Raw genomic sequence first — 25,296 nt, forward strand, 5'->3', positions numbered from 1 at the left:
ATGGTATCTTGGGAAACCGGCCCTAGTGTTTATTGCCACATGCCTGGGCCCCACTTGATAGATTTTAACTGCTGTGTATTCTTCCCTTTTGTAATCACCAGGTTCTCTTATTCAAGTACCTTCCGTTGAGAGGGGGAAACTCAGTAAAGTTCGCCTGGGTTCGTTGTCTTTGAAAAAAGAAGGAGAGAGACAGTGCTTCTTATTTACAAAGCATTTTTTAATTTGTACAAGAAGTTCAGGAGGAAAGCTGCATCTGCTCAAGGTACTAGTTTTCCACGACTGTTCCATTTTGTTCCAGGCACTTAAGTGCTATTGAAGTTAATTCAATTGTGATTTTCCCATGCCTGGTATTATCATGAAACAAATTATCATGATTACATAAAGAGTGAGATAGCGTACAGTTACTAACTCTGATATTTACTTTGTCATTTGGATTCAAAGTAATAGAAATTTATTTCATATGTGCATTACCATAAAGAAGTACAATTAAAATTATAACCTGGACAAAATTATTTCTTGTTGATGACTACTAAGCTACAAAAATCTTGTTCAATCCTACAGTGCACTGATGTAGTATTTGCTAAATGCTATCTGTCTTCCTCTGTACCAGGAGTCAGCAAACTACAGCCCACGGTTTGCTGCATGTTTTTGTTAATAAAGTTTTATTGGAATACAGCCATGCTCATTTGTTTACTTAGTGTCTGTGGCTTTTTTCATGCTAAAATCGCAGATTTGAGTAGTTGTGATAGAGATCATATGGCTTGCAAGGGCTAAAATATTGACTATGTGGCCCTTTACAGAAAAAGTTTGCCTGTCTATACTTTCTGTTATCATTACTTAAAAATATTATATAACACCATGATGACGCCTTTCTATTGCTTAAACCACTTCCTGGTTGGCAAGTTCAGCCCTTTGCTGAGCTGTATTTACTCTCTAAGGCCATTATAGTGCCATCTAGCCTCTCATAGACATACATGCTAAATTTTATAAACACTGGGAGTGAGTGGGGAGGGGGAGAAGAATTTAATTGAAGTTAAATGAATTCGATTCCTTTTACAGATCTAGTTTTGAACTCTATGAAAAATTATTTATGATCCAGAATCAGTATGCTCTCTTCTGTGGCAACTGAATGTATAGTTTACAGATTAGAGCTTCCCAGCCTACCCAAGACCTCTTAATGAAAAATGCATTTGTTTTCAGACAGGTGGGGTTCTCTCTCTAATACAATGCACATTGATTGAGGAGCCGGATGCAAGTGATGATGACTGTAAGTCACATGCTATCACTTAGAATTCTATTAGAATAGAAAAATAGATACGTTCTGTGGTTTTTATTCTTTTATAGTTAAGAAAAGCTGCTTAGGGAGGCTTGAGAGATGCTGAGGATAAACTTCCTAAAGCCATTTATATATGAAGAATTCTGTTGAGCCATGTAAACTGTGAGCCTTGTTAAACCATCGCTGGGAATTTATAATTCACTGAGTTTGGCTCATGACTTTTCAGTGGCAGGCAGAGAAGAAAGAGGAGTTGAATTATAGTGTTGGAATTCTGTAATAGGCCATGGAAATTAGAAAAAAGCATGAAATGAGGAGACCAGGATTCCAGTCTTGAGTAACCTGCTGGCCTCAGCTTTTCATCTGCTTGTGAACTCAGTAGAGCCTTCCCCATGCCTGAGAAGTACGGTATTGCAGAAACGAGATTCTGGACTTGAGTGCACATTGATCGAGTTAACAGAACTTCATGAAAGTAGCTATCACTCATATTTTTGTACTCATATCTAATTGTTTGATTGATATGTGTTGAAGCCAAAGGTTCTGGGCAAATGTTTGGACACCTGGATTTTAAAATAGTGGTGGAGCCTCCTGATGCTGCCACTTTCACTGTGGTCTTGTTAGCACCCTCACGCCAGGAGAAGGCCGCCTGGATGAGCGACATAAGTCAGGTAAGTACGCGGCTTTTGCCATGATTTTTAAAATTTCACAACATAAACTTTTGGAGAAGATTTTTAGAGTTATTTTTATGAAAAAATGACATCTAGTTGCTGTGGTCACTAGCATCACCGCTGTGTATCTTGACAGGCTGTGATTGCTGTTTTGTTGTTTACTTGTTTTTCTTCTTAAGGTTAAAATTGACTTGAAATGTTGTCGTTGCATTTTAGTTCCTGGGCATTTTGTCACAGCTGCAAATGTAACCACTTGTGTTGAACAGTGTTGAAATTGCCCCGTCAGTAATAAATTCTCCAATGACTCCACTTGATTTTTTGCTTGTTTGTTTCTGAAGTGGGAAAATGGTGAGAGATACAAAATCAGCTAACAAGGTCTACGGTGAGAAATCACAAATTAGGAAATCAAGAGACACTATCTGTAGTATTAAATCTAAAAATGCTCCTGTATTTCATATAGGAAAAATTAGGGAACAGAATTGCTTGCTTCTCACTGATCAGCAACATCCAGGTAGAGAATTGCTGCATTTACTCAGGCAATTGTATGATTTGGAAAAATGTTGAAACTGGTCATGATTGGGCTTGAGCATTCCTAAATTCCAGTTTTACATGAGCTTTGGCCCTATATGCTAATATAGGGGGAAAGTGATGCTGTGTAAAGAAAATATTAAAAGAAGGCTTGATAATTATCATGAAAGTTGTTAATTCAGGGAAGATTGGGGCAAATGGCAGAAACGTGTACTGTAGATTTCATTGCGTTTTTTTCTGAGGAGCTCATAGTAATTTATGTGTAAGTCTTAGGTGGAAACGTGAACTGTATCATGGTTCTTCAGATACTTGAAATTATTTTGAGTGACTGAAAACTGACGGGAAATAGAGAATGAAAGGCAATAATAACTATTTTTATTTGTTAAAGAAATTTTACAGACCTAGTCTCATTTGACCTTCACAATAGTATTCCAAAAGTAAACAGAGAAAAATTATTAGCCTCATTTCACAGGTGAGAAACTTGAGGTTTGTAAAGCTAAATGTTTGTCAAAAATCATAGAACTGTGTTGAATCGGGACTCAAGCTTAATCCAGGGTTTGTTTTCGTGGTTCTCAAACGCCCTCTACAAGAGTGCCTTAAGCTGAGTTTTTACTTATATGCCCCCTGGACTGATTGGGGGTCAATAAACAGCTAAATGAGAAGCCACTTCTTTTCTGGCTCACAAGGAATGAAAATATGGTCATAGTTGCATCCTTGTGGTGATTTATTAATACTTTTATTAGCTCTATGCTGTATCAATTAATACTTTATTAAGTCTCTTACGTTATGAAACTCTGGATCATTCATTGATTCTACGAACAATTATTGAGGAATCACCGTTTGCTGCAGGTATCGTGCAGGTACCAGGGACACAGCGATGGCTTCTGTTCTCAAGGAGACAGACTGGCTCATAGGAAAGAAAAGGAAGTAGACAACTTCATGCAATGAGATTTTGTAGGTGTTGTGAAGCCAAGATAAGTGGGAAGAATGGGATGAATAGGAGCGGGCAAAGGCATTTTTTCCAGCTGCTTCTACCTTCTGCCATGTGATGTAACTGGGGCTCCTAAGACACAGAGTTGATAAAAACTTTACTGACCTTCCTTAGGTTGCGTGGTGAGGCATTGTTAAGAAAGACCCTTGGAATGCGTGAACGATTCTATGCTTGATCCTTTAAAGAAAGATACCCGATACTTTGCCTGCCACAAGCATCTCTACTTAGACTATACCTTGAGGCAGAAGCGTATAACTTCCTTCTTATTTCCCCAAGTTCCTATCACTATTATGCTGCTTAAAAAGTTGTACTAAATTATATCTGCAGTTGAAGGAAGCTAACAGAAAGTTATATCTTTTCAAGTGATATCATTACATGAAATTACTATGTTTCGTAGGGCCTTGACATCGTGTGGCTTTGACACCTGTAGCTTCATTCATTCAAGAAACATATTTATGCAGTGATACTATATGCCAGGTACTGTTTTAGACACTTGTGACATATCATGAACAAAACAGGCAACAACCACAAAAAATTCTCTCACCTTGTGTAGCTTACATTCTAGTGTGGAGAAGACTAAAAGTAAACAATTCACGTAGTAAAGTAGTACACGCTATTTTATGTTAGAAGGCAATAGGGTAGGGTAAGAAGGATTGGGCTGCTGGAGATAGATGAGGCTGAAACAGTTTTAAAATGGTGGTCACCTCATTCTGAAGAAGACATTTAAACAAGGACTACAGTAGGTGATGGAGATACCATGTGGAGATGTGATGAAGGAAAAGTCATTCCACACAGAGAGAAAGCGATTGAGAAGACAGTAATGCAGGAAGACGCTGCGTATTTCAATGAATACCACGAGAGGCAGTGTGGCTGAAGTGGCGTGCGTGAAGGAGGATAGGAAAAGAAGCCAGAGGGGTGATAGGGGCCAGATTAGAGATGCCTTCTCAGCCAGTGAAGGGGCTTTAGCTGGTACTCTGAGTCAGATGAAGTCATTAAAGGATTTGAGCAAAGGAATTCCATGATCTGACTTCGGTTTTGAAGGGACAGCTTTGGCTGCTGTGGGGAGAGTAGACTGGGGTGGAATGCAGGGGTGGAGGCTAGGAGGGGAGTGAGCAGGCTCCTGCAGTTGTCCAGGCAAGGGATGCCGAACGCTCGACCAGCATGGCAGGAGTGGAGCAGGAGATAAGGGTTCTGATTCTGGATTCATGTGGAAGGGAGAGCCAGCAGGGTTTTAGTACGGAATAGATCTGGATGGGTGAGAAAAAGAAGAGTCAAGGGTGACACCAGAGTTCTTGGCTTGAGCAACTGGCAGAGTGGAGGTGTCAGTAACTGAGATGCGGAAGTCTGTTGGGGAAAGAGATTTTGAGAGACTTGGGGTGGAAGTTTACTTTTGGATATGTTGAGTCTGAGAAGTCTGTTAGACATTCGTGTGGAGTTGTTAAATAAGCAGTGGGAGATAGAAGTCCTGAGTTTAGGGGAGAGGTCTGGGCAGGAGACTTGACATCACTTAGGTGGTATTTAAAGCTATGAGACTGTTCGTATTGCCACAGGAGTGAGTGTGTAGAAATGAGAATGAGGTCATGGACTGAGAGAGGGGTCAGGGAGAACAGCAAAGAGGACCAAGAAGGAACCATCAGTGCAGCAGGAGGACAGGCAAGAGGATGTGGCCTCCTGGAATCTAAGTGAAGGAAATGGGTCAGGGAGGAAGAAGTGGCCACGTGCTAACTGCTGTTAACGGTGGAGGAAGGTGGTGAGCGTTCCGGATACTGAGTGATTTTGCTGATGCAGGGTTTGAACGGTGGGTGGGAGAGACAGAATGCTCTGCTATCGATTGAACCCAGCCTGCTGCCCAGAAGCCCGCATCTCAACTGTCTTCATTCTCTGCTCTAAGCATTTTCACTTTATAGGGGAAATTACATATACATTCACGGAATTTGTCAGTCTGTCAAGTATATCTCTAGACATATTCATTATTAATAAGATAAGCCCACTGAAAGCTTGAAAATGTACTGTTTAATATTTCATTGTTTATTTATAGAAATATGGACACAAAAATGAACTGGAAATATTTCCAACACTGAGCACACTGAAATGTTTATCAGAGTATTTTCTACAGATACCTATGTTAGAGTTACCTAAGGAGATTTTTAATGCAGATTCCTGAACCCGCATTCCGGATGCCATTCTAAACTCTCTATGTTTAACAAGCTCCATAGATCACTTCTGCACAATTAAATTAAAGAACCTCTGCCCTGCAGAATGAATTGTTTCCATCTCTAAAGCCCCCACAGTCCTACCATACAGAAATAACCTTACGGTTTGGTTCTCAGTGTACAGACGCATCACTTTTGCTTTTTATATCATTTCCTTCTGTCTATAGTCCTACAAATTCTCCACATTAGTTTCTTGTAATAGCTATATATAGTCTACAGCATTAATTTGCCATTTTTATAACTTTTCCAAATACTCGAGCACTGAGTATATAGTCTGTTTCCAAGTTTTAGGATTAATGTATATTGTGACACTAAACACCTTTTGCAGGATTTTTCCCCCTTTCAAGATGTATTCCCCAAAGAATATAAGGCTGGTATAGAGGGCCTGATCATTTTATGATTTCATGATTCATGATTTTGCAGACTGCCACAATTCCTTCAAGAAATATGTGACTCATCATTTCACTACATCATCAACAAGGCATCTGTGTAACTTTCTTCTGTCCTGCCAATGTTGAGTTTTGTCATAATGATCACATTTTCCTACTTAATAGAAAAGTGGTTTTGCCTTCTTGTGGTTTTAATTTACGTGTCTGTATTTTTCAATGAGATTCATATTTTCCACTATTTCTATTTCTTGTCTGTTTATACCAGATAAACATTAATTCACCGGAACTGTCTTTATAGGGTAGGAAAATGAACATTTTTTCTTTCAATTCAAATTATGAATATGTCTTCCAATATTTTGTCTTTTTAAATTTTGTGACTATTTTTCTAACAATTTTTTGTGGTTTGATTTGAAGCCATCTTGCTAAGCTGCTGTATATTGTACATTTAATTATCTTAAATAAGAGCCACGTGTGATTAGTAAGCTGCTGTTATACTAATCACACGTGGCTCTTATTTAAGATAATAGAGTGGTTCATGATTAGTGATACAATCTCAGTTTCACATAAGGAACTCTATACAAAATCTGAGACTTTTATCTTTGCTAGGTCTCTCTCACTGAAGCTGTAATTTTGAGAAGGAACAATTGCTTGAATGATTAATTACACTTTTAGTTACACCAGTAAGGCCATAATTAACTGTTGGCGCCTCCAACAAAATGTGTGAGTAGCTAATGGTCTCAACCAATAACTCTTTCTCTTTTTCATCTATTTATAGGGAAAGATTTGAAGCTGAAAATTTGACCATTCATTACAAGATAGTGCATTCATTTGTGCTAGGCTTGCTGTCATATATAATGGTTTATTAAACAGATTTCACTGTAATTATGGGTATTAACTAAAATGCAAAATTAAAACTCACCTCTGAACTTCTTGGTTTGAGAAGATATGCCAACATATAGACCTTTGTAGACAAATTTGTAGCACACTGGCATCCTTTTTCCCTTAAAATACTTTCTCTGGAATCGATAGGGAATTTTCTGCTTTAACATAAAATGATGAATTAAAAGAAAAATTGAATCTACTCTTTCTTCCCACCATTTACAGTTATTGAGAAGGCCAAAAAATATGGTGACACCATGGAACACTGTCCTTTGAATAGGTTCTGCCTTCAGCAAGACCCTAAAAACCCCGTGCTGGACAAGTCATTCTCAACACTCCTTCAAGGACTAGCAGCATCAAAATCTCCTGGGTCTTTCATGAACATACATATTCCCAAATCCCACCCTAGTCACTAGAAATGGAACTAGACTATCCATCATCTAGGAACATGCATTTGTTATTCTATTAATTTCAAGGTTTACTATAATTCACATAAATTCAGTATGACATTATGATATCTGACACCCTGCTTATGTTCATGTATTTCTTTTTAACTGAGTGGACTGTATTCATTTTCCCAGGTCTCCATCATTTCTCCCCAACAACTAAGATACATGCTTATATAATCCTTGCGCTATAAGTATATTTATATACACACTTGTGTATACACATTCCATTGTAGTCTAATTTTTTCTAGAACAGAACTCTTTCTCCAATGCAGCATTCCTCAAAGTCCCAAATAGAAGTAATGTAGAAGTAGAATACCATGGGTGAAGTAGAGTTGGTGGACCCAGAGCCCCCAAGACCCCTGTTTTTTCACATCCACGTTGTCAATGAAGGCTGTCTGGGGAAAAACACTCCTCTTTTTTAAATATACTATAATTCTACCTATCTGTCTACCTGTCCATCCATCAATCTATCATCTCTCCATCCATCCATCCATCCATCCCACAGATGTATTAAAGATTGTGTGCCAGTCATCAAAGATCTTTTTGTATAACTAAAATATGGCTTTTTATTACAGAATCTTTTGAGTTATGGTTCAGATAGCATGTATATTTTGTTCCCCTGAAACTTGAGTATGAGTGAAAATTTCTTTTTATTTCTATTGAGAATAACTTTAATCCTTCATACAATGCACCAGAAAGATTTATGAATGAGACTTGACACAGGACAATGAGATGTGCCAAAATGGTCACATAAACCTCTTCTTTTGGATATAAAACATTTACCTCACATTCCAGTTCTGGCAGTGTGGAACAGTGAGCTGATTTAGGTCACCTCTAGCTACAAAAACAGAGGTGTTTAATACATAGAATTAGTAAAATTAAATAATTTTAATACATAGGTGATATACACAGATAGGAAGGGAAATCTCTACTTGCCAGAAACAACAAGGGAACTTAAAGTTGGAGCAGAAATCTTGAAAGCTAAAGGCTTAGAGGCTTGGGAATGATTTTAGATTGGATATTGGTCCTAAGCCCTAGGAGTATTAACATAAAGGAGGAAAGAGGTAGCCTGGGCCCCATTAAAATAACTGAGATCCCTATTTAAAGCCTGGACATTGGAAGGCTATCTCCTCTGTGAAATAAGAACTTAAAAAACTGTACTCATTAGCCAAAGGAAAGAAATAAGGAAATTTGTCTTTGTCTTGGGTTCTGAATTTTTTAAAATGTCCTTTTAAAAAATGAATGTGTCTCTGTCCTATTATTTGAAATTCAGATTTATAGTATTTACATGGTGTGAGAATTCCAAACTCAGAAATTATTATAAGAAGAACTTTTGGCTGTTGAAATCCCAAGTGTGCTTGTAGAAGCAAACACAAAGCCACTTCTTTAGCAACCTTTCTACTATCCAGGGCTCATGATGTGCTTAAATAAAACATTACAAATCTTGTGAGTAAATTATCCATCATGAGTGAGCGTCCGCAGACACAGGGAGCAGTGGAATTAGCAATGCAAGAACTTCAGATAATAGGGTGGGTGAGAACTTGGAAAAGACTGTAAAATGAGAATGTTTAAAATATAATACAACTGTAAATAAGTAAAGAAACCATAAGGAGAGAATAGATCACTGTGTAAAAAGGACCAGGCTGACCTGTCAAAGAACCAAATAGAAAATCTAAAAATGGAAACTATAGGCATCAAAATTATAAATTCATTGGAAATTCATTAAAGATGGTGGATCAACCACAGCTGATGAGCCGATTAAGAATCAGATAATAGATCTATGAGCAAATTACCTACAATACACCAAAGAGAGATAAAGAGATGGCAAATATGAAAGAGCGATACAGAAAAAGAGAATAGAGTTAGAAGGTCCAACATACAACTAATGGGAGTTCCAGAAAGATTTGAGAGAATAGAGGAGATGCAATCTTCAAAGAGAAAATGAGTAGGAATTTTCAAAATGGATGAAAGATGTAAGTCCGTATTGAAGAAACATACTGAGTTCCAAGCTGTATATCCTCAAATAAAACTGCACGTAGACACACTGAGGTGAAACAATAGAAGACCAAACACAAAAACAAAAATCATAAAAGGTAGAAAGACAGATTACCTAAGAAAAATTAAAAGACAGAATGGTAGAAACTTTTTCACGAGGAGAAATATTTAAGGATAGTCATTGCACTTTTGTGATAGAAAAATGGAAACCTCTTAAGTATACACATAAAAGATATTGAATAAACTGTAATATATATGTTTATACCATAGTATATACAGCAGTTAAATGAATGAACTTTACACATAAACATGAATAAATCTCAGAAGCAATGTTGGGTGAAAAAAATAACAAATGTCTCTGTAAACTTCATTTTATTTTATTTTAATTTTTTGGTGGCTGGACAGCACAGGGAACTAAACCCTTGATCTTGGTGTTACAAGGCGGCGCTCTAATCAACTGAGATAACTGGCCAGCCTGAATTTTAAAAATGCAAATAATATTGTATATTGTGGTGGGCAAACACATACATATATAGTAAAATAAGAAAAAAAGGAATGGAGAAAAGACAGGAGGAAACCCATCAGCTTCAGGATAGTAGTTACTTTTGGGGAGGAAAGAGCCTACCAGAATGGAAGAAGAAGGTGGCTTTAGCTATGCTTGTAGTGTTTTATATCCTTAAACGAAAAGGATGATCTATAGCAAATATGGCCAGGTGTTAATATTAGTTAAGTCTAGGTGGCTGATATAGGGACTCATATTTTTCTGTATGTATGAAGTATTTTGTAATTAAAAATAAAAACATTAAAATGAAAAATAAAAGTTTATATCTATTCTGTTTTTGCTTGTATCTGTTGAATTCCAAATTATGAATCCCTATATTCATGAAGGGAGAGAGGTGAGAAAAAAAATGAAGACCTCCTTCATCCTGTTTCTTAGATAATGATTTATTTAAAAAACAGCTTAACGCTATTAAAATTCTTAACCGTTTGTTTTTTATCTTTTTCATGACAGCTTTTTTTTTTTTGTTTTGGCATAAATTTTCTTTTCCCTTTCCAATTTTCTTTTATGTAAATGCATTTTTAAAAAATTAAGTATTATTTCAGTCAGAAAAGACTCTAACATGTATTCATATAAATAAAATATAATATAAAATAAATCTGAAAAAACAGATTTATTTTCTATTTTTTTTCTCAAATTCAACACAGTATTCTCCCTAAGCTGTTTATATGTAATGCTGTATCCGATCAAAAATATCTCAGTGTGTCTCTTCTGTCTCTCTGCAAATCCTTCCCAGGTCCTTGGTCACTATACTCTGGACTGGCACCGTAGACGAGGGATGGAGGGCAAGGCACTTACTTGCTTCTTATGTTGCAGACAGGAGAGAAACATCTACTTCTGCTCCATGGAGTGGGCTCATCTCTCAGCCCTTGGCACTTGGATCACACATCATGGCTCCTTTTGGGGACTATGGAAGCTGACTGTCTTCTCTGCCCCACTTTCAACCCTACAGAGTTCACTGGCAAGTGAACTGGGCAGACTGCTCTTGAGTCCCTCTTCCTCTTGATTCCCTCTTTCAAAAAGCAAGAGCTGCTTCTCTTCTGGTCTCCAGAAGGAGAGGAGTGGGCTGTCAGCTGGCAGAGAATTGTGTCTTCAGATCCCTGGTTTTGGGTATCTCATGGCTTTGATGGGCTGCAGGCCAGCTCTGCCTTTCCCTTCTCCGACTGTTGGCACACGTGTTGTGGAATGCCCTTCGAACTCATCATCAATGGTGCATTTGTTGGGTGTCCAGACTTAGTACACATCCAATTCCTGCATTTTCCAGGGATTTGGGGCTATGAAGAAACAGGAGTTAAGTCTCTGCTTTCCAAGCTGTTGTCCAGAATGAGGCACACATGCTTCTTTATGTCCCAGGTCTGTGACTCTAGCCACCTCTAGTGCCCATTTTCATGCTGACCGGGCTCTACTAGAACAGGGTGGTTGTCTCCTTGGAGCTGTGTGGGAGCTGTGGACTGAGTGGAGGTGATCTCACAGGTCATTACCTCACCTTTGTTCTTGATTGTACAGTTGGGCTAAGGCTGTTGTCTGTGTAACTATGCTATTTGCTTAGAGCGTTAAAGGAAATTGAAGGAACATTGTTGGTTTTCCCCAAGTCTCACCAAATGCTTCCTCTACTCTCCCACTTCCTGCTCTGGCTATGCAAGTGGCATCCTCATTGTGCTTCAGAAACCTGGAGAGTGGAAAGACGTGTAAGGAGTAGCTGGAAGGGTCACCAGGGTGAAAGATCACTTGCCCCTTCCCCTCTCCCGGTCCGTGTGCAACCTCTGTCCCAGTATAACCCTTTGCCCCTGCCCACCGCCACACAGCACGGTAAGAACAGGGATCATGTTAGTCCATCTTCCCATTGGGATGAGGAAAGTGCAGGTGCGGTGACTCGCCTTATTCATGTTCAGGGCTCCTTCATACATTCTTTCCCTGCTCCCCACCTCATCTCCCAGCACTTAGCCCAGTGTCTGCCGTGTGGTAAGTACTTAATAAATGCAGATGTAAGACACAATTTAGTAAAACCCCTAATGCCATATAATCAGCGCATCCTACTCTGGAGAATTCAAAAAACAGACTGATTTTAGTGAATAGCTCTGTGCTATTCAAAAGACATTTGGCAATGCTTTATTACTTTTAAATATATTTGCATCAGAAAATTTTAAAATTGCCTTATAGCAGTGGTCATCTTTGATTTCTACCTTGTTTTTTTCTCTTGGTTTTATTCAGTAACTCATTAATTTCTATTATTTCTTTCTTCAAAATACTTATCTCCACTACTTCGTCTTCGTTCCCACGGACTGCCTCAGGGGAGGTATGAGTCATTTCATTTACTGACTCAGAATATTCTTCTGATGATCCCTTTGGTCTCCATTCTCTCCTCATTCTTTTCCAATGAGTATCTCCAAGAGGCCAGTTTAGATCTTTCAACATAAATGAGCTGCTTAGAAACTCTCAGAAGCTTCCCATCTGCCTACAGGATAAAATGCAAATTCAAGACTCCCTTCCCAGTAGCCTAACTCCAGCTGACTTCTTTGTTCACTCTCCCTTACTCTCTTCTCCATTAGAAACTCGGGCACCAGCACCAGCCCCATCTCTTCCTTCTTCCATGTATGAGAAGGGGCCCTGGATGTGTATTTTCATTTGGCCCTATTTTTTTTTCATTTTCCTGTTTTGTTCAAAGAGAATACGTATAATCCAAAATAAAATTTTCTCTAACCCAAAGTAATTGCAGAGGGATATTTTAAATGGAGAAAGCATAGATATAAATAATAAAGGCAGAAAAAAATAGCAAAAGTTCCTGAGTTCTCTTAGAAAAGAGAAAAAGATAATTCAGAGCTTTAAGCATGCTAGAAACAGGAGAAATTATGCACTGCCCCCTCACTAAACCAATATGGTACCAATAGAAACTGCTAGAGAAACTAGTAAAATATGGGAATCTATTGGGGAAAAAAACACCTGAGAAGCAGGCAGAGTTTACTAGTGAGACAGAAGATGAATTCCATCCAAGGAAGCCACCATTTCTAATCTGACTACTCCATACCACCTCCTGGTGACAGAAAATGAATATAGCAGGGGAAATCATGGTCAGAAGGTACACACCTCTAAAGTAGTGTTGGGACTGCCAGAAAATTGAGATGATGTGACATTGTGGTCAGAATTGTTGGAAAATACATTCTGGGAAAATATAAACCTTGTATCTATCTGTCCTTGGTTATTTGTCAGGTATTTGGATGGTGCACAGTTTTGGTATCTAGATATTAAATCTGTTCATCAATGTGTAATATTTATATGCTGCTGCTATTGTGTGTGTGTGTGAAATTAAATTGCTTTTTTGGGGGAGAGGCTATAAACAATTCTGGGAATATATGATCTGCCTCGGTTTTCATATGGATTGTAATTGTCTATTTTTTAATTTCACAGTGTGTGGACAATATACGATGTAATGGTTTAATGACTATAGTGTTTGAAGAGAATTCCAAAGTTACTGTGCCACATATGATTAAGTAAGTGTGATAATCCTTTCCCTTACCTTTTAATCAAGATCAAATTGGCAGAGAATGTAAAACCTTGAATAAAATATTGCTTCAATAGGTTTTGTTTCTTATTGAGAATATGTTTCTTGACAGTAATACAATAATTCATGTTATGCCATTATATGTAATAAGACTATCAAAATGTTTTCTCAGATTCACAGTTTACTTTATTCACTCATAGCATAGAAAAATTATTTCTCACACTATTACATATGGCTTTAGTCAGGGCAAAATCCTATCAACATGTTCAAGTTCAATATAAAAGCAGTGACAGCCACATGTGTCCAAGGTCAAAGGATGGGCCAAGGTATGGCAGACTCATTTGGCATCTTCCCAGTGGGTTTGAATCATGTTACTCAAATTTGGCCATAGAGATGCATTTAGATTTTGAACACACTTACCATGTATCAGCTGGCTTTGCCATGGCACCTTCTACCCGCTACCTATACATAATTCTCCCCAGAGCCTGTTTGCCTAGGGCTGCCATCCTGCTGTCTGTGTGCTTTGTTAACAAAGCAAATTCTGTCATTTAAAGTGGCTTCTAGGGAAGCTATGTTTAAAATGAGAAGTATATCAATATGTGCTAGAGCCCTCTGTATTAATGCTTTTTTCTCAGTATACGTTTTGGTTTTCAAATTCGGAAATTGTTTTGGGAGTATTTTGAACTGACCAAAATGTGCATTACTTGTTTTCTTGGTTATCTGCATTTGAAATTCTAAGAGTAAAATGTATTTTTTAATGCAGTTCTGTTACATCTTTCAAAAAACAAGTTACTTGAAACTAAGAAAATGTTTTTCTTTCATGCCTTTTTATGTGGATATTTTGAAATCTGAACTCTTTATGCTGAGGCAATAAATAACTAAATTTCAGAAGGAAGGCAATAAATAACTAACTTTAGAAAAATAACTTTTTTCTTTTGAAAGGTATTAGTTACAATTAACATCATCCCAATGTTTCAAGTTTTAAAACTTAATTATTATATCAGATGAAGACAGTACATAATATTAGTACCATAATTGCTACAGGAAAATATAAATTATAAAGAATGAAAGTATTTAAAATTACTAGTTAAAATAAAAAATATTGTGGGTAGGACATTTTTAAACTCTAGGGCAAAGATTCCTTTCATATTCAATTTTCTAGATTTTTAGTTTAGCATAACTTTTTAAAAACCAGATTAGTTAAAAATATATGATGCTAAAATTAAGAACAAGTAGGGAATATTAAGTCAAAAGGTCCAAATTATGTCTTAATTTTTGACTTCACATCATTGGTTAGGGTTTTTCCTATTAATTTTTTACCATAGGATTCTTGTTTTAATGTTTCAAAAAATGATATATATGATGATTCTCATTCTTTTTGAAAAGTACTTTCTCGAAGGTTAGACAGCCATGAAAGTCTAACTGCTTTAAAATTACAATGTGTAAGTCAGTGTAGCCAAGCTATAAGCCCCTAAACCCTAGGGCAGCTGCACACCCATTTACATATGTTTTGTTAACTTAAAGAATTAGTACTAATGAGAACTTCAGTTTTCTGCCTGACCAGTTATGGCTGGCACACAAATGCATCTTCTGTCCCCCACTGTCACAGTTTCACCAGTGCTCATGTCCAATCTCATTTGCATAACCACTTACATACAGAGCAAGACTTTCCTGACTCTGGGTACCCCATGGTGACACTTAATGAGTTGAAATTGCTCTCCTGCTAGGACAGAAACCTGTATCTTGGGCTGTAGGATTTTCTATTAAAGCCCATACTATATGACACTAAGTACATTCCTAAGGCAGAGTGAAGTTTCATATATTTATTCCTTCTATTTTTCTCAGCCTTGTTCTCTTCAATCAGAGGAAAGTATATGATTTTGCAATTTCTGTTCCTTCTGATGGCCCTATTCTGCACTAAATTCTGTATTCCTGCCTCCCTGTGCATTTTGCTCCCTGACTACACATCATGAAAAACAAACAAAAACCCAACATTTTTCAGATTTAAAAAAAAAAGATTATCCTATCATAACTATATCTTGTTACTGACATGGTATCGCTTCATAAGCACTCACTTCCTTTTAAAACTTAGCAATTATACTAGATGATTTGAGTTTGATCTCTCAAGATTGCTTTTGATGTTTATGAAAAAGGAGTTGCTATTATCATAGGAGGCTTAGTTAACACCTTCTGTCTTTCTCGAGAGTCCCTTAGGAAATAAAGTAAGATTCTGTTCAGTGTAATAAAAGAAAATTAAATAATTTCATAATATTTAATTTCTTTTCTTAAAATGAAGACATAATTACAATTTTGAAGGACAGTGGTATAATAAGTCTGTTTTATTTTAATTTCATGCTGGCCGCAACATTTTGTTTTTCCTATTTTTTTGCGTAAACTAATTGTAGTCAAAGGATACAAAGCTCAAAACTATGGTTAGAATGCAAATTTGTGATACTTATTAGGTGAAAATAGCCCTTTAAATGGTATATAGGCTAAGGCTTTCTTTCTTTTAATAATTATTTGACCTCAACTTTCTTAGAAAAAAGAGATTTTCAGTGGAAAATGGTAGGAGAAAAAGTGATTACCTTGTTCAGCCATCTTCTGGACAAATCAATGGATTCATAAAAATTTCTCATTTTACAAATGAGAAAATTAAGAATCAGAAAAGTAAAGTTGGTTGAGGGTTAAATAGTGCATGGAAGAAACAGTCACACTATATTCAAGAATCTTAAAAGATGTATTTCCAAGGTAGTGATGTTACTAAAGCCAGCAGACCACCCTTAGTCAGTTCCTCGGCAGGGGTAAGCTGCTCATTTAAAATGCTCTTTCAGGCCTGCAGATGAAGTACTTCTGCCTGTACTAAGCATACTTTGGATAGGGACGTTTGCAAGAGCAAACTAAGAAAGCTATAGATTTCTTTTTATCCAAAAGAAAATAAATATATAATTTAAAATCCCTTGAGTGCTGCAAGGGCTAATTAAGGGCGCCCACAACAAGCCAACTGATCCTTAACAAGTAATTGGCTCATGGAAAGTCACTGGTCCTGAGCGGGTCCTTTAATCAAGTGGTGAAATCTAGGACTCCATGGATTGCCTGTTCTGAGATGCTGCAGTGAAGGGGAACAAGGGATCCCAGAAGGTGAAGTGAAGCTCTGGAGGTCCTAGTTGTCTACCTGGAGTGGCTGCCAAGGCAACAGTCTCAGGCCGAGGGGTGGGAGTGGTGGGGCAGCCAGATGGGAGGTTTTACAGAATGATAAAAGCAGAGTAGTGTGGGGTGGGGGTGGGGTGAGGGTGGGGCAGTGGTAGGTGCTGACCAGGGGAATATAATTCACCTATTATTATTATTTTTTTTAATGAAGACATTTTTAATATTGCTGAATATTGAAAACATAATGAAAATATAATATGTCACAATTTATGGATTAAACTATTCAGAAAATGTATATCCTTAAACACATTAATAAGCGAGGCAGAATGAAATAGAAGAATTAGGCATTCAATTTAAGAAGTTAGTAAAAGGAGAAACTGAACTGTAGGAAAGTGTAGGAAGGAAATAAAGATAAGAATAGATATTAATAAATTAGAATATAGGAAAACAATGGAATTGATAAATCAAAGAGATGGTTCTAGTTGGCAAAATAACTAGTACAATACATTTGTCAGGCCGGCCCGTGGCTCACTCGGTAGAGTGCGGTGCTGATAACACCAAGGCCACGGGTTCGGATCCTATATGGGGATGGCCGGTTAGCTCACTGGCTGAGCGTGGTGCTGACAACACCAAGCCAAGGGTTGAGAGCCCCTTACTGGTCATCTTTAAAAAAAAAAAAAAACAATACATTTGTCAGCTTAATCAAGGCAAAGGGGGAAAGCACAAATGTACGAAATTCAGAAGTGAGAAAAGGAAATAACAATGAGTACAGCAGTGATATCTGTGTCTTTTCCTCCTTTCTGTGTATGTGTGTCAGGCCGGGGGAGGAGTCATCCAGTACTTTTTAAGCACACATCTGATATTCTGCTTTCAGGACATAAGCAGTGCTTTTCCGCCCTCCTAAAGAGGGCTTTTGGCTTCATTTTCCCAGTAAAACATGATTGAATTAGAGAGAGAAGGAATCTTCACAGTGAAATCAATTATTATTACCTCCTCCACAATTAAATTTTGCCTTCCTAAATTACAGTGGCATACCTGATGTGTTCACAGCCCTGCCTGTCGTATGTATATATGTCATATCAACACATTTATCCACCTTCTATCAAATACAGTGGAAGCCCACACATGAGTGTGTTTACAAGTATTGAAATACTCAGTGCTGAGGAGGAAGCCTTGTACTGGTTTTGTTATCATGTTCCTGCTTTGCATGTAGATCCGATGCCCGTCTTCATAAAGACGACACTGACATTTGCTTCAGTAAAACACTCAACTCCTGCAAAGTGCCCCAGATCCGTTATGCCAGCGTGGAGCGCCTCCTGGAGCGGCTGACAGACTTGCGGTTTCTCAGTATCGATTTCCTTAACACCTTTCTGCACACCTATCGCATTTTCACTACGGCTGCTGTGGTGCTGGCCAAGCTGTCCGACATATACAAGAGGCCTTTCACTTCCATCCCCGTCAGGTATGCCTGGCCCTTCTGGTCCCTGGGTCACCACGCCGATGAGCAGCCCTGCTCTGCAAAGCAGCTCCTGGGGCACTGCCTTGCCTTTGAACTCACCATGCCCCCAGCCCCACCGGCAGGAAGCAGTAAAGTCACAGAGAGTTCCCTACGGAAGAAGTTGAGAACCCTGAAGTCTGCAAGTGGCCTTTGCATGCTCTGTGATTATTTAGAAGCTAACTCTATTGTTTTAGGATTTAATTTTTTTTTTTTCTGACAATTGTGCTTTTCTAACTTTAGTATACATAAGAATCAGCTGGGGAGAGGAGGGGATGTCGTTAAATTGTAGGCTCTGATGTAGTAGGTCTAGAGTGGAGCCTGAGTTCTGTGTGTCTAACAAGCTCCCCAGAGACACCGATGCTGCTGCTGGATCATGGTTTGGTGGCAAAGGATTAGACAATTCCTAAAAAGTGTCTGTGTTGGGCAAATGTGTGGCGCACATGCAGCATTTACATTAAGGAAAATCCAGCAAGAGAAGTGTGATGATATTGTGGTCTTTACATGTGGGGAGATGTTCATGAATGATATATGGGAAATCATTTTCACTTGGCTACAATCTGTTAATAGCTTTTGCTCTTATTTTTAGGTCATTAGAATTGTTTTTTGCTACCAGCCAGAACAACAGAGGTGAACATTTGGCAGATGGAAAATCCCCACGTCTATGTCGCAAATTCTCTTCCCCCCCGCCGCTGGCGGTGTCCAGAACATCCTCCCCAGTGAGGGCCAGGAAGCTGTCCTTGACTTCTCCCTTGAACTCAAGGATAGGAGCATTGGACCTGACCACTTCCTCCTCGTCCAGCAGCCCCACCACCACCCATAGCCCCGCCGCATCCCCACCACCGCACACTGGTAAAGTACCGTTGGATCTTAGCAGAGGCCTCTCTTCTCCAGAACAAAGCCCGGGATCTGTAGAAGAGAATGTAGATAACCCCCGCGTGGATCTGTGTAACAAGCTAAAACGAAGTATTCAAAGAGGTATTACCCAGCACATTTACATGACTATACCCCACATTTACCAGCTGCCTGCTTCCCACTGTTCCTTTTGGGTCCTTAGTTACCTTTCTTTGCAACTTTCCTACTTCTGCTTAGAAAGTAGAATGAATACAGTGGCTGGTTAGAAGAGAAAATTCCTGTAGGTTCCTCTAGATTTTGTGGAACAGAGAGTAAGGTTAGCTGTCCTTATGCTTCCATAGGAAAGGCTACCTGTAGTCAGTTGTCTATGGAAGAATAGCGTATCTGAATGGTATTACTGGAAGGTTCTTGGAATTTGGTTAAGGCTGGGTGACCAAAGAGCCTACTGTGTACTTTGCACAGAAGTAGGTTGTGGGCACCCTCGCTGTGAGCTCGGGTCTCATAGCTTTCTCCTCCTCCATGCTTGCCTTCAGCTCCCGTATTGCTTCCAGCTTTCCCTGCTGAGGATGCCCTAGCCTGGAAGCACTAAGATGGCTTCTTCAGTTTAGTTATGAGGACAGCACTCCAACAGAGGTGTAGGGAGAAAAATCAAATCTGAAACAGTATTGATTGTTTGTGACATAGCCAAATGGTTTTTAAAATGTTGAATAGGTTATGTGGTTTCCTACTTAAATCCTGTAATGACTTCCATTGCACTTAGAAAAATGAATAGTCTCTCTCCCAAGGCCTTCAGATTCTATGAGACTTGGATCCTGTCTCTTTCTTCAACCCTGCTCCTGCTACGCTCCCTTAATCTACTAGGCTGCAGTCACGTTGATTTCCCTTTTGTGTTATTCCTACCCCAGGGCCTTTGCACTTGCTCTTCCCTCTGCCTGGATAGTCTTTCCCCATGTATGCTCTATGAGATCAGTGACCTTGTCTATCTTGTTCACCTCTCTATCCTTGATGCCTTGCCAGTGCCTGGCAGGTAGTAAATTTCTAAGTGAATGAATGAAATCAAATACTCAGTGGATGAGTTGAGGGTTCTCTGGTGCATCTACCTTATCTTCCTCAGCTTGGTTCAATGTGGGGGAGGTGATCCTTGTTGCATTGAAAATTCAGTGTTTCTGTAATGAAAGTAAGAGTGGATTCAAAGCCAAATTAGCAAAGAGCTTTTCTTTTACTTTATAATGATGGATTTATTTATTGATAATGTAATAATAAAAATTGGGCAGTCAATCAGAAAAGGTGTACAAATTTCAAGGAGGATCACCCAGATGGAAGCATCGACCTTTGTTTTTCTACCTGATTGAAGCTTCTATATGCTTTCTAGCTCAGCTCATTTAAGCTTCTGAGTGAAATACTTAATGGAATTTAAACTGGAGTGGATGTCATCATCAAAAATAGCACCCTTTTTAACAAGAAATTATTTTAATTGACAAGTTAGCAACTAAGGAGGAGGAAAGGGGGAAGATAATTAAAAAGTCATTAGAACAACAAGCTTCAGCACAATCATGATGGATTCTTCTCGGGAATAATGAGGTGGCACACAGGCTGACAAGTGTATCTGGGGTTCCATCTCGTGCCAGTGCTTGGGAACCACTGTGGAAGGAATGACTCAGAGAGGTTTTTTTTTATTGGTTATGAATATTCATGAGATAAAAAGCTGATTGTCACCCTTTGTGCCCATGATGGGAGGGCCAGATTCATACTGGCAGCATACCCATTACCACAAGTTGCATTTGTACCCCATGTCCCCCACCCAATTACTCCCAACCTCCTTCTCCCCGCTACTTTCCCCCCCACTCCACTTTGTAGCCCAAGGAATGTTTTCTTCCTCTGCAAGTCCAATGCACTTGGTCTTTCTTTCTTTCTTTCTCTCTTAGCTCCCACATATAAGTGAGCACATGTGGTATTTATCCCTCTGTGCTCTGCTTATTTCACTCAACATAGGTTTCTCCAGGCTCATCCATGTTGTTGCAAATGGGAGTTCGTTCTTTTTTTATAGCAGAGTAGATTCCATGTTGTATATATACCACAGTTTCCTTATCCAATTATTCATTGATGGACATTTAGGTTGGTTCCATGTCTGCAATGAGAACTACAAACCACTTCTGAAGGAACTTAAAGAAGACACAAAAAGATGGAGAGATATTTCATGCTCTTGGATTGGAAGAATTAACATTGTGAAAATGTCTATACTACCTAAAGTGACCTACAGATTCAATACAATCCCCATCAAAATACCAATGACATTCTTCACAGAAATGGAAAAAACAATCTTACACTTCATATGGAACAACAAAAGACCCCAAATAGTCAAAGCAATCCTGAGCAAAAAAAATAAAGTGGGAGGCATCACACTACCTGACTTCAAATTATACTACAAAGCTATTGTAACCAAAACAGCATGATACTGGTATAAGAATAGACATTCAGACCAGTGGAGTAGAATTGAGAACTCAGAGAGGTTTATCTCAAACCTTCCTCTGGGGCATGGTGGCCTGGGGAGCACAGGAGTTTCCCAAAATATGGGAAGTTATTTCTCCTCCTTTACTGGATTGTGGTAAACAGGAGAGGAGAAATCTGGAGATAAGTCTGGATTCTTGTGTTCTATTGAGCTAAGAGAGCTTTGGGAACAAGCATTTCAGTGTCAGATGCTAGTGACTCTGAGGCTGTGGTTACTTCCTGGGGCTGGGATAAGGACAAAGCCAGGTCAGTTCAGGAGTCATTGAGTCATGTTCTGTGCAGGGGACTGTGTGCTACAGAATCTGTAACCATGGAGAGGATGGCCCCCTCACCCCTCATACTCTAGTTATGTGGATAATGTAGACACAACATAATGATAAGGGGAGTGGTAGGAGAGGTGTAGACAGACTGCTCTGGAAGCTGAAAAATGGGGAAGACCATGTCTGGTCAAGCAGAAACAAGAAGTGGCAGACATATTCAGTTCTCTCTCACATTAGAGAATTAGCTGAAGTTGTAGGCTTAATGCCTCTGTTTCTCATTGAAAAATTCATTGTTTCTCAATGATTTATGGTTATGTTTTCAAGGTTAGTTTGTCCAAATGGTTCATAGGTTAGAGATATCATTTTGCATTTCCAGGTCATGGTTAAATGCTGACTTCCTCCCACTCTTGGTGGTGGGGAAGATGTAAGATTGTGTGTAGGTGGGACCCATGGTACTTGACGAAGCCCGCAGAGCCAACCTCTACTGCAGAGATGTCAGCCCTTCCCTCCCTGGGCTTCTTAGTCACATCTGCCCATTAACACATCTCCCCTTAGCCCTCACTTTTACTGTGAACCCCCCTTAATCCTTCCATTAAGCAGTTTGTTTCTGGTCACATTGCATCTTTATTTCTTTTGCCTTTCTGTAACTGTCTTCTAAGATCTTTTAGTGCATTTATTTCCCATCTTACACTTAAAAATATTCAAGATAGTAATTCAAAGAGACACATGGTACAATGGGGTTAAAAAAATAGGAAGGGACTCAACCAATGGGAAAAAAGGAAGAAAAGTTATGTAAGGTCCAGGATATGGTTAATGGAGAAATGTATACTGTGTGGTCCTCTGCAGTTTCTAGACGCTCCCTGACTTTGGTTCTGAGCTTCTCAGCTGACAGAGTAAAGATAGAAATGTAATCAATTACATGATTCATACTGAAAGCTAGGAATAGACAGGCTGTGCAGACACATCTTTTCTGGCTATTGAGACTCAAGAACAATTTATCCTGTGGATCCTCATATGGGAAACACTGTGAGTAGAAAGTTTACAGTTAAGACTGGAGTCACAGTAGCTCTTTGGCGTTTTTCTGAATAGGGGAAAGAGTGGAATCAGATTTAGTTTTTTCTTTTGCATTGGTATATGGGAAATATTGGTCATGAATAATTTTAGGAAAGTCATGGATGAATACTTTATTTCATTCAGTGTCAGTCTGGCAAGTTCAACGTGTGTGTGTGTGCATGTTGTCAGTATGTGATGTCTGTAGAAGTTAAGAGTGCTGCTGTGTTAACCCTGCTGTCTCTTCTTGAAAATTCCAATTGGCAGAGAAAAGGGAGACGCTGATCTGTCTCTAATTTGAAAGATGTTTGCGTGTGCTTCGCATAATGTTAACACTTAAAACAGTTGGCAAACTTGAATAAGAATCCTGTGCCAAGAGTTTATACACTATGTGCTTTTCACTTCAGGATACAACCCCACACAATCTCATCGCATAGTATTTGTTTTGCCCATTAGGTCCATACTCAGGCCGTAGGTCTCTGTCACTGCTATCCAGCTAGAAAGTTTCAGGGTACCCTCTTTGAAAAATGCTGGTGAACTATGTCCAATTTTATTGTGATCGAAATGATAATTCCAGCCTTGCAATATTTGCTGGCAAGAGAACTTCAAATGACGTGAAGGGAAAGAAGAGAAATAGAAAATATCCCTCAAAATGTGCAAGACAATGAATGTCTTAGGGAAAAAATAATGCAATTTAACATTCCAACCCAGTTTCCAAATCTGTCCCAGGCTCACCCAACATTCACTAGTGCCCTCCCCTCTGATTACCAGGAAGTCCCCACTTTCTTCTATCCCAGGGTCTTCTAAAAAACACAAGTATCAACCAGACACATACCCAGATTCCACCTAGAGATGGGTTCTCAACAAAAATCAAACCAATGACAGGCAAGAAAGGAGAGCCAAAGGGCCGCTCATCATCTGTGGCCCCTTACCAATTGGTGTTCACTTAGACCGCGGCTGTGCGACGTGGCCGCCTCAGTGTCGCAGCACAGCCCACAGCTCTGGTGTCTGTTTCTGTGTTCTTAGTTTGAAAAATTGCCTGCCCATGGGCTGAAATGCTCCTGATTTTAGCATTTGTTTGAGCCCACATCTGCCTACTCGTCCTGCAGGCAAAGCTGTTTGCATGGAGCTTGATTGAAAGTGAACATGCCAGAAGGAAATGCTCCCTGCCCCCCCCCTCCCCCCATGCTGGCATGGTTTCTTCTCTCTGCAGGTGTCTGTGAGCTTACTGTATTATTCTGGCTTTCCTGCCCTTTCAGGACATTCAGGTCCTGTCCAGCTCTCTCACTGGAAAGTTTTTTTGGGTTCCATGTAATTGCTGACTAACAATTTTCTCATTTTCCTCAGATGAATGAATGGTTGAATCAGACCAAAGACATGTATTTGATATTCTGCTTGCTCTTACAGAGCAGATGTCTTCCATTACTGAGTTTTCAGGGAGTTATTTAGGAAATAATAAAACTAACAGCTAAGCACTGATTTTTTTGTTTGCATCTTGCATCGTTGCCAGCTTTACTGTAATTATGTCATTCAAGGAAGGATTTTAACCGTTTCCCTTCCCTGGCCCTTTGGTGTCAAAAGAGCAAAATTGTGTCCATATTTCTAAGGGAGAAAATCACATGCAAGTGCAAAAATGGCTTTATATGAAGTTATTAGGAATTTTGTAACGATTGTTGAGTGAAATTTTGAATGGAATGGAAAAGGGAAGCAGTTCTGTAAGAGGAGTTATATAAAATTAGTGGAGGTGGCACTAAGCTTTTTTTCAGTGGGAGTTAATGAAAAGCCCAAAGAAAAAGAAATGGAGGAATTGTTACAAATTTACTAAGTTTTTGTAGCATTTTTCCTTGAAAGAACATACACAAAGTTGTAGTTTTACTTGGTTAATAAATCAGTGAGAGGGTATAGAAACGTCATCAGTAGCAGCCTACATGTGATCCTACAGCTATGTGTCTTTTATTCTTAGGATGTTAACTGCAGCGAAGAGGCTCTGATTCTCTTAAACCCTCCCAACAGCACATTTGTACATTTAAAAAATTTCCACTTGCTTCTTACTGATCTATAGCTCTAGCTCAGAGCCATCCAATAGAACTTTCTGGAAGAATAGAAATGCTATATATTTGTGCCATCCAATACTGTAACCATGAGCCACATATGGCTACTGAGCACTTGAAATGTGGCTAGTGTAAGTGGGAAACTGAAATAGTAATTTAACTTCAGTCGATATAAATTGACATAGCCACATTTGGTTGGTGCTACCATTTTGGACAGTGCAGCTCTAGATCCCTGGAAACCCCCAGAGCTTCCTAGGGGGGAGGGGGCACATTGATAGAGATTCATACTTTGGTTGGCTTAAGGGGGCAATCCAGACAAAGAACTAGCGAAGTTCCAATTTTGATCCTGATTTGATTTATAATCTGTAAAATTCCCTTTTTCCCAACTGCAAGAAAACAAAAACGTTCTGGAGGGTGGGTGATCTACTGTATGCCCCGTTTTTTTTTTTTAAACATCTGTCATTTCATTGGACAGAAGGGGCTGGCC

General features: G+C 39.0%; 1 protein-coding gene across 2 annotated transcripts in view; it reads left to right on the forward strand.

The window, feature by feature from the left end:
• Positions 1-25,296, forward strand: part of RASGRF2 (Ras protein specific guanine nucleotide releasing factor 2) — a 249,645-nt gene that overhangs the window by 129,839 nt on the left and 94,510 nt on the right. Inside the window, exons 10-15 of one of the 2 annotated variants that reach the window (XM_063083210.1) lie at positions 102-262; positions 1,201-1,267; positions 1,805-1,941; positions 13,350-13,432; positions 17,804-18,052; positions 18,675-19,063. In XM_063083210.1, the coding sequence (XP_062939280.1) occupies positions 102-262; positions 1,201-1,267; positions 1,805-1,941; positions 13,350-13,432; positions 17,804-18,052; positions 18,675-19,063 (1,086 nt within the window). The remainder of the gene's footprint in view (positions 1-101; positions 263-1,200; positions 1,268-1,804; positions 1,942-13,349; positions 13,433-17,803; positions 18,053-18,674; positions 19,064-25,296) is intronic. The other variant, XM_063083216.1, reaches the window with a different exon arrangement.

The sequence above is a fragment of the Cynocephalus volans genome, chromosome 2 (genome assembly GCF_027409185.1).
Source record: "Cynocephalus volans isolate mCynVol1 chromosome 2, mCynVol1.pri, whole genome shotgun sequence".
In the NCBI taxonomy this organism is placed as follows: Eukaryota; Metazoa; Chordata; class Mammalia; order Dermoptera; family Cynocephalidae; genus Cynocephalus; species Cynocephalus volans.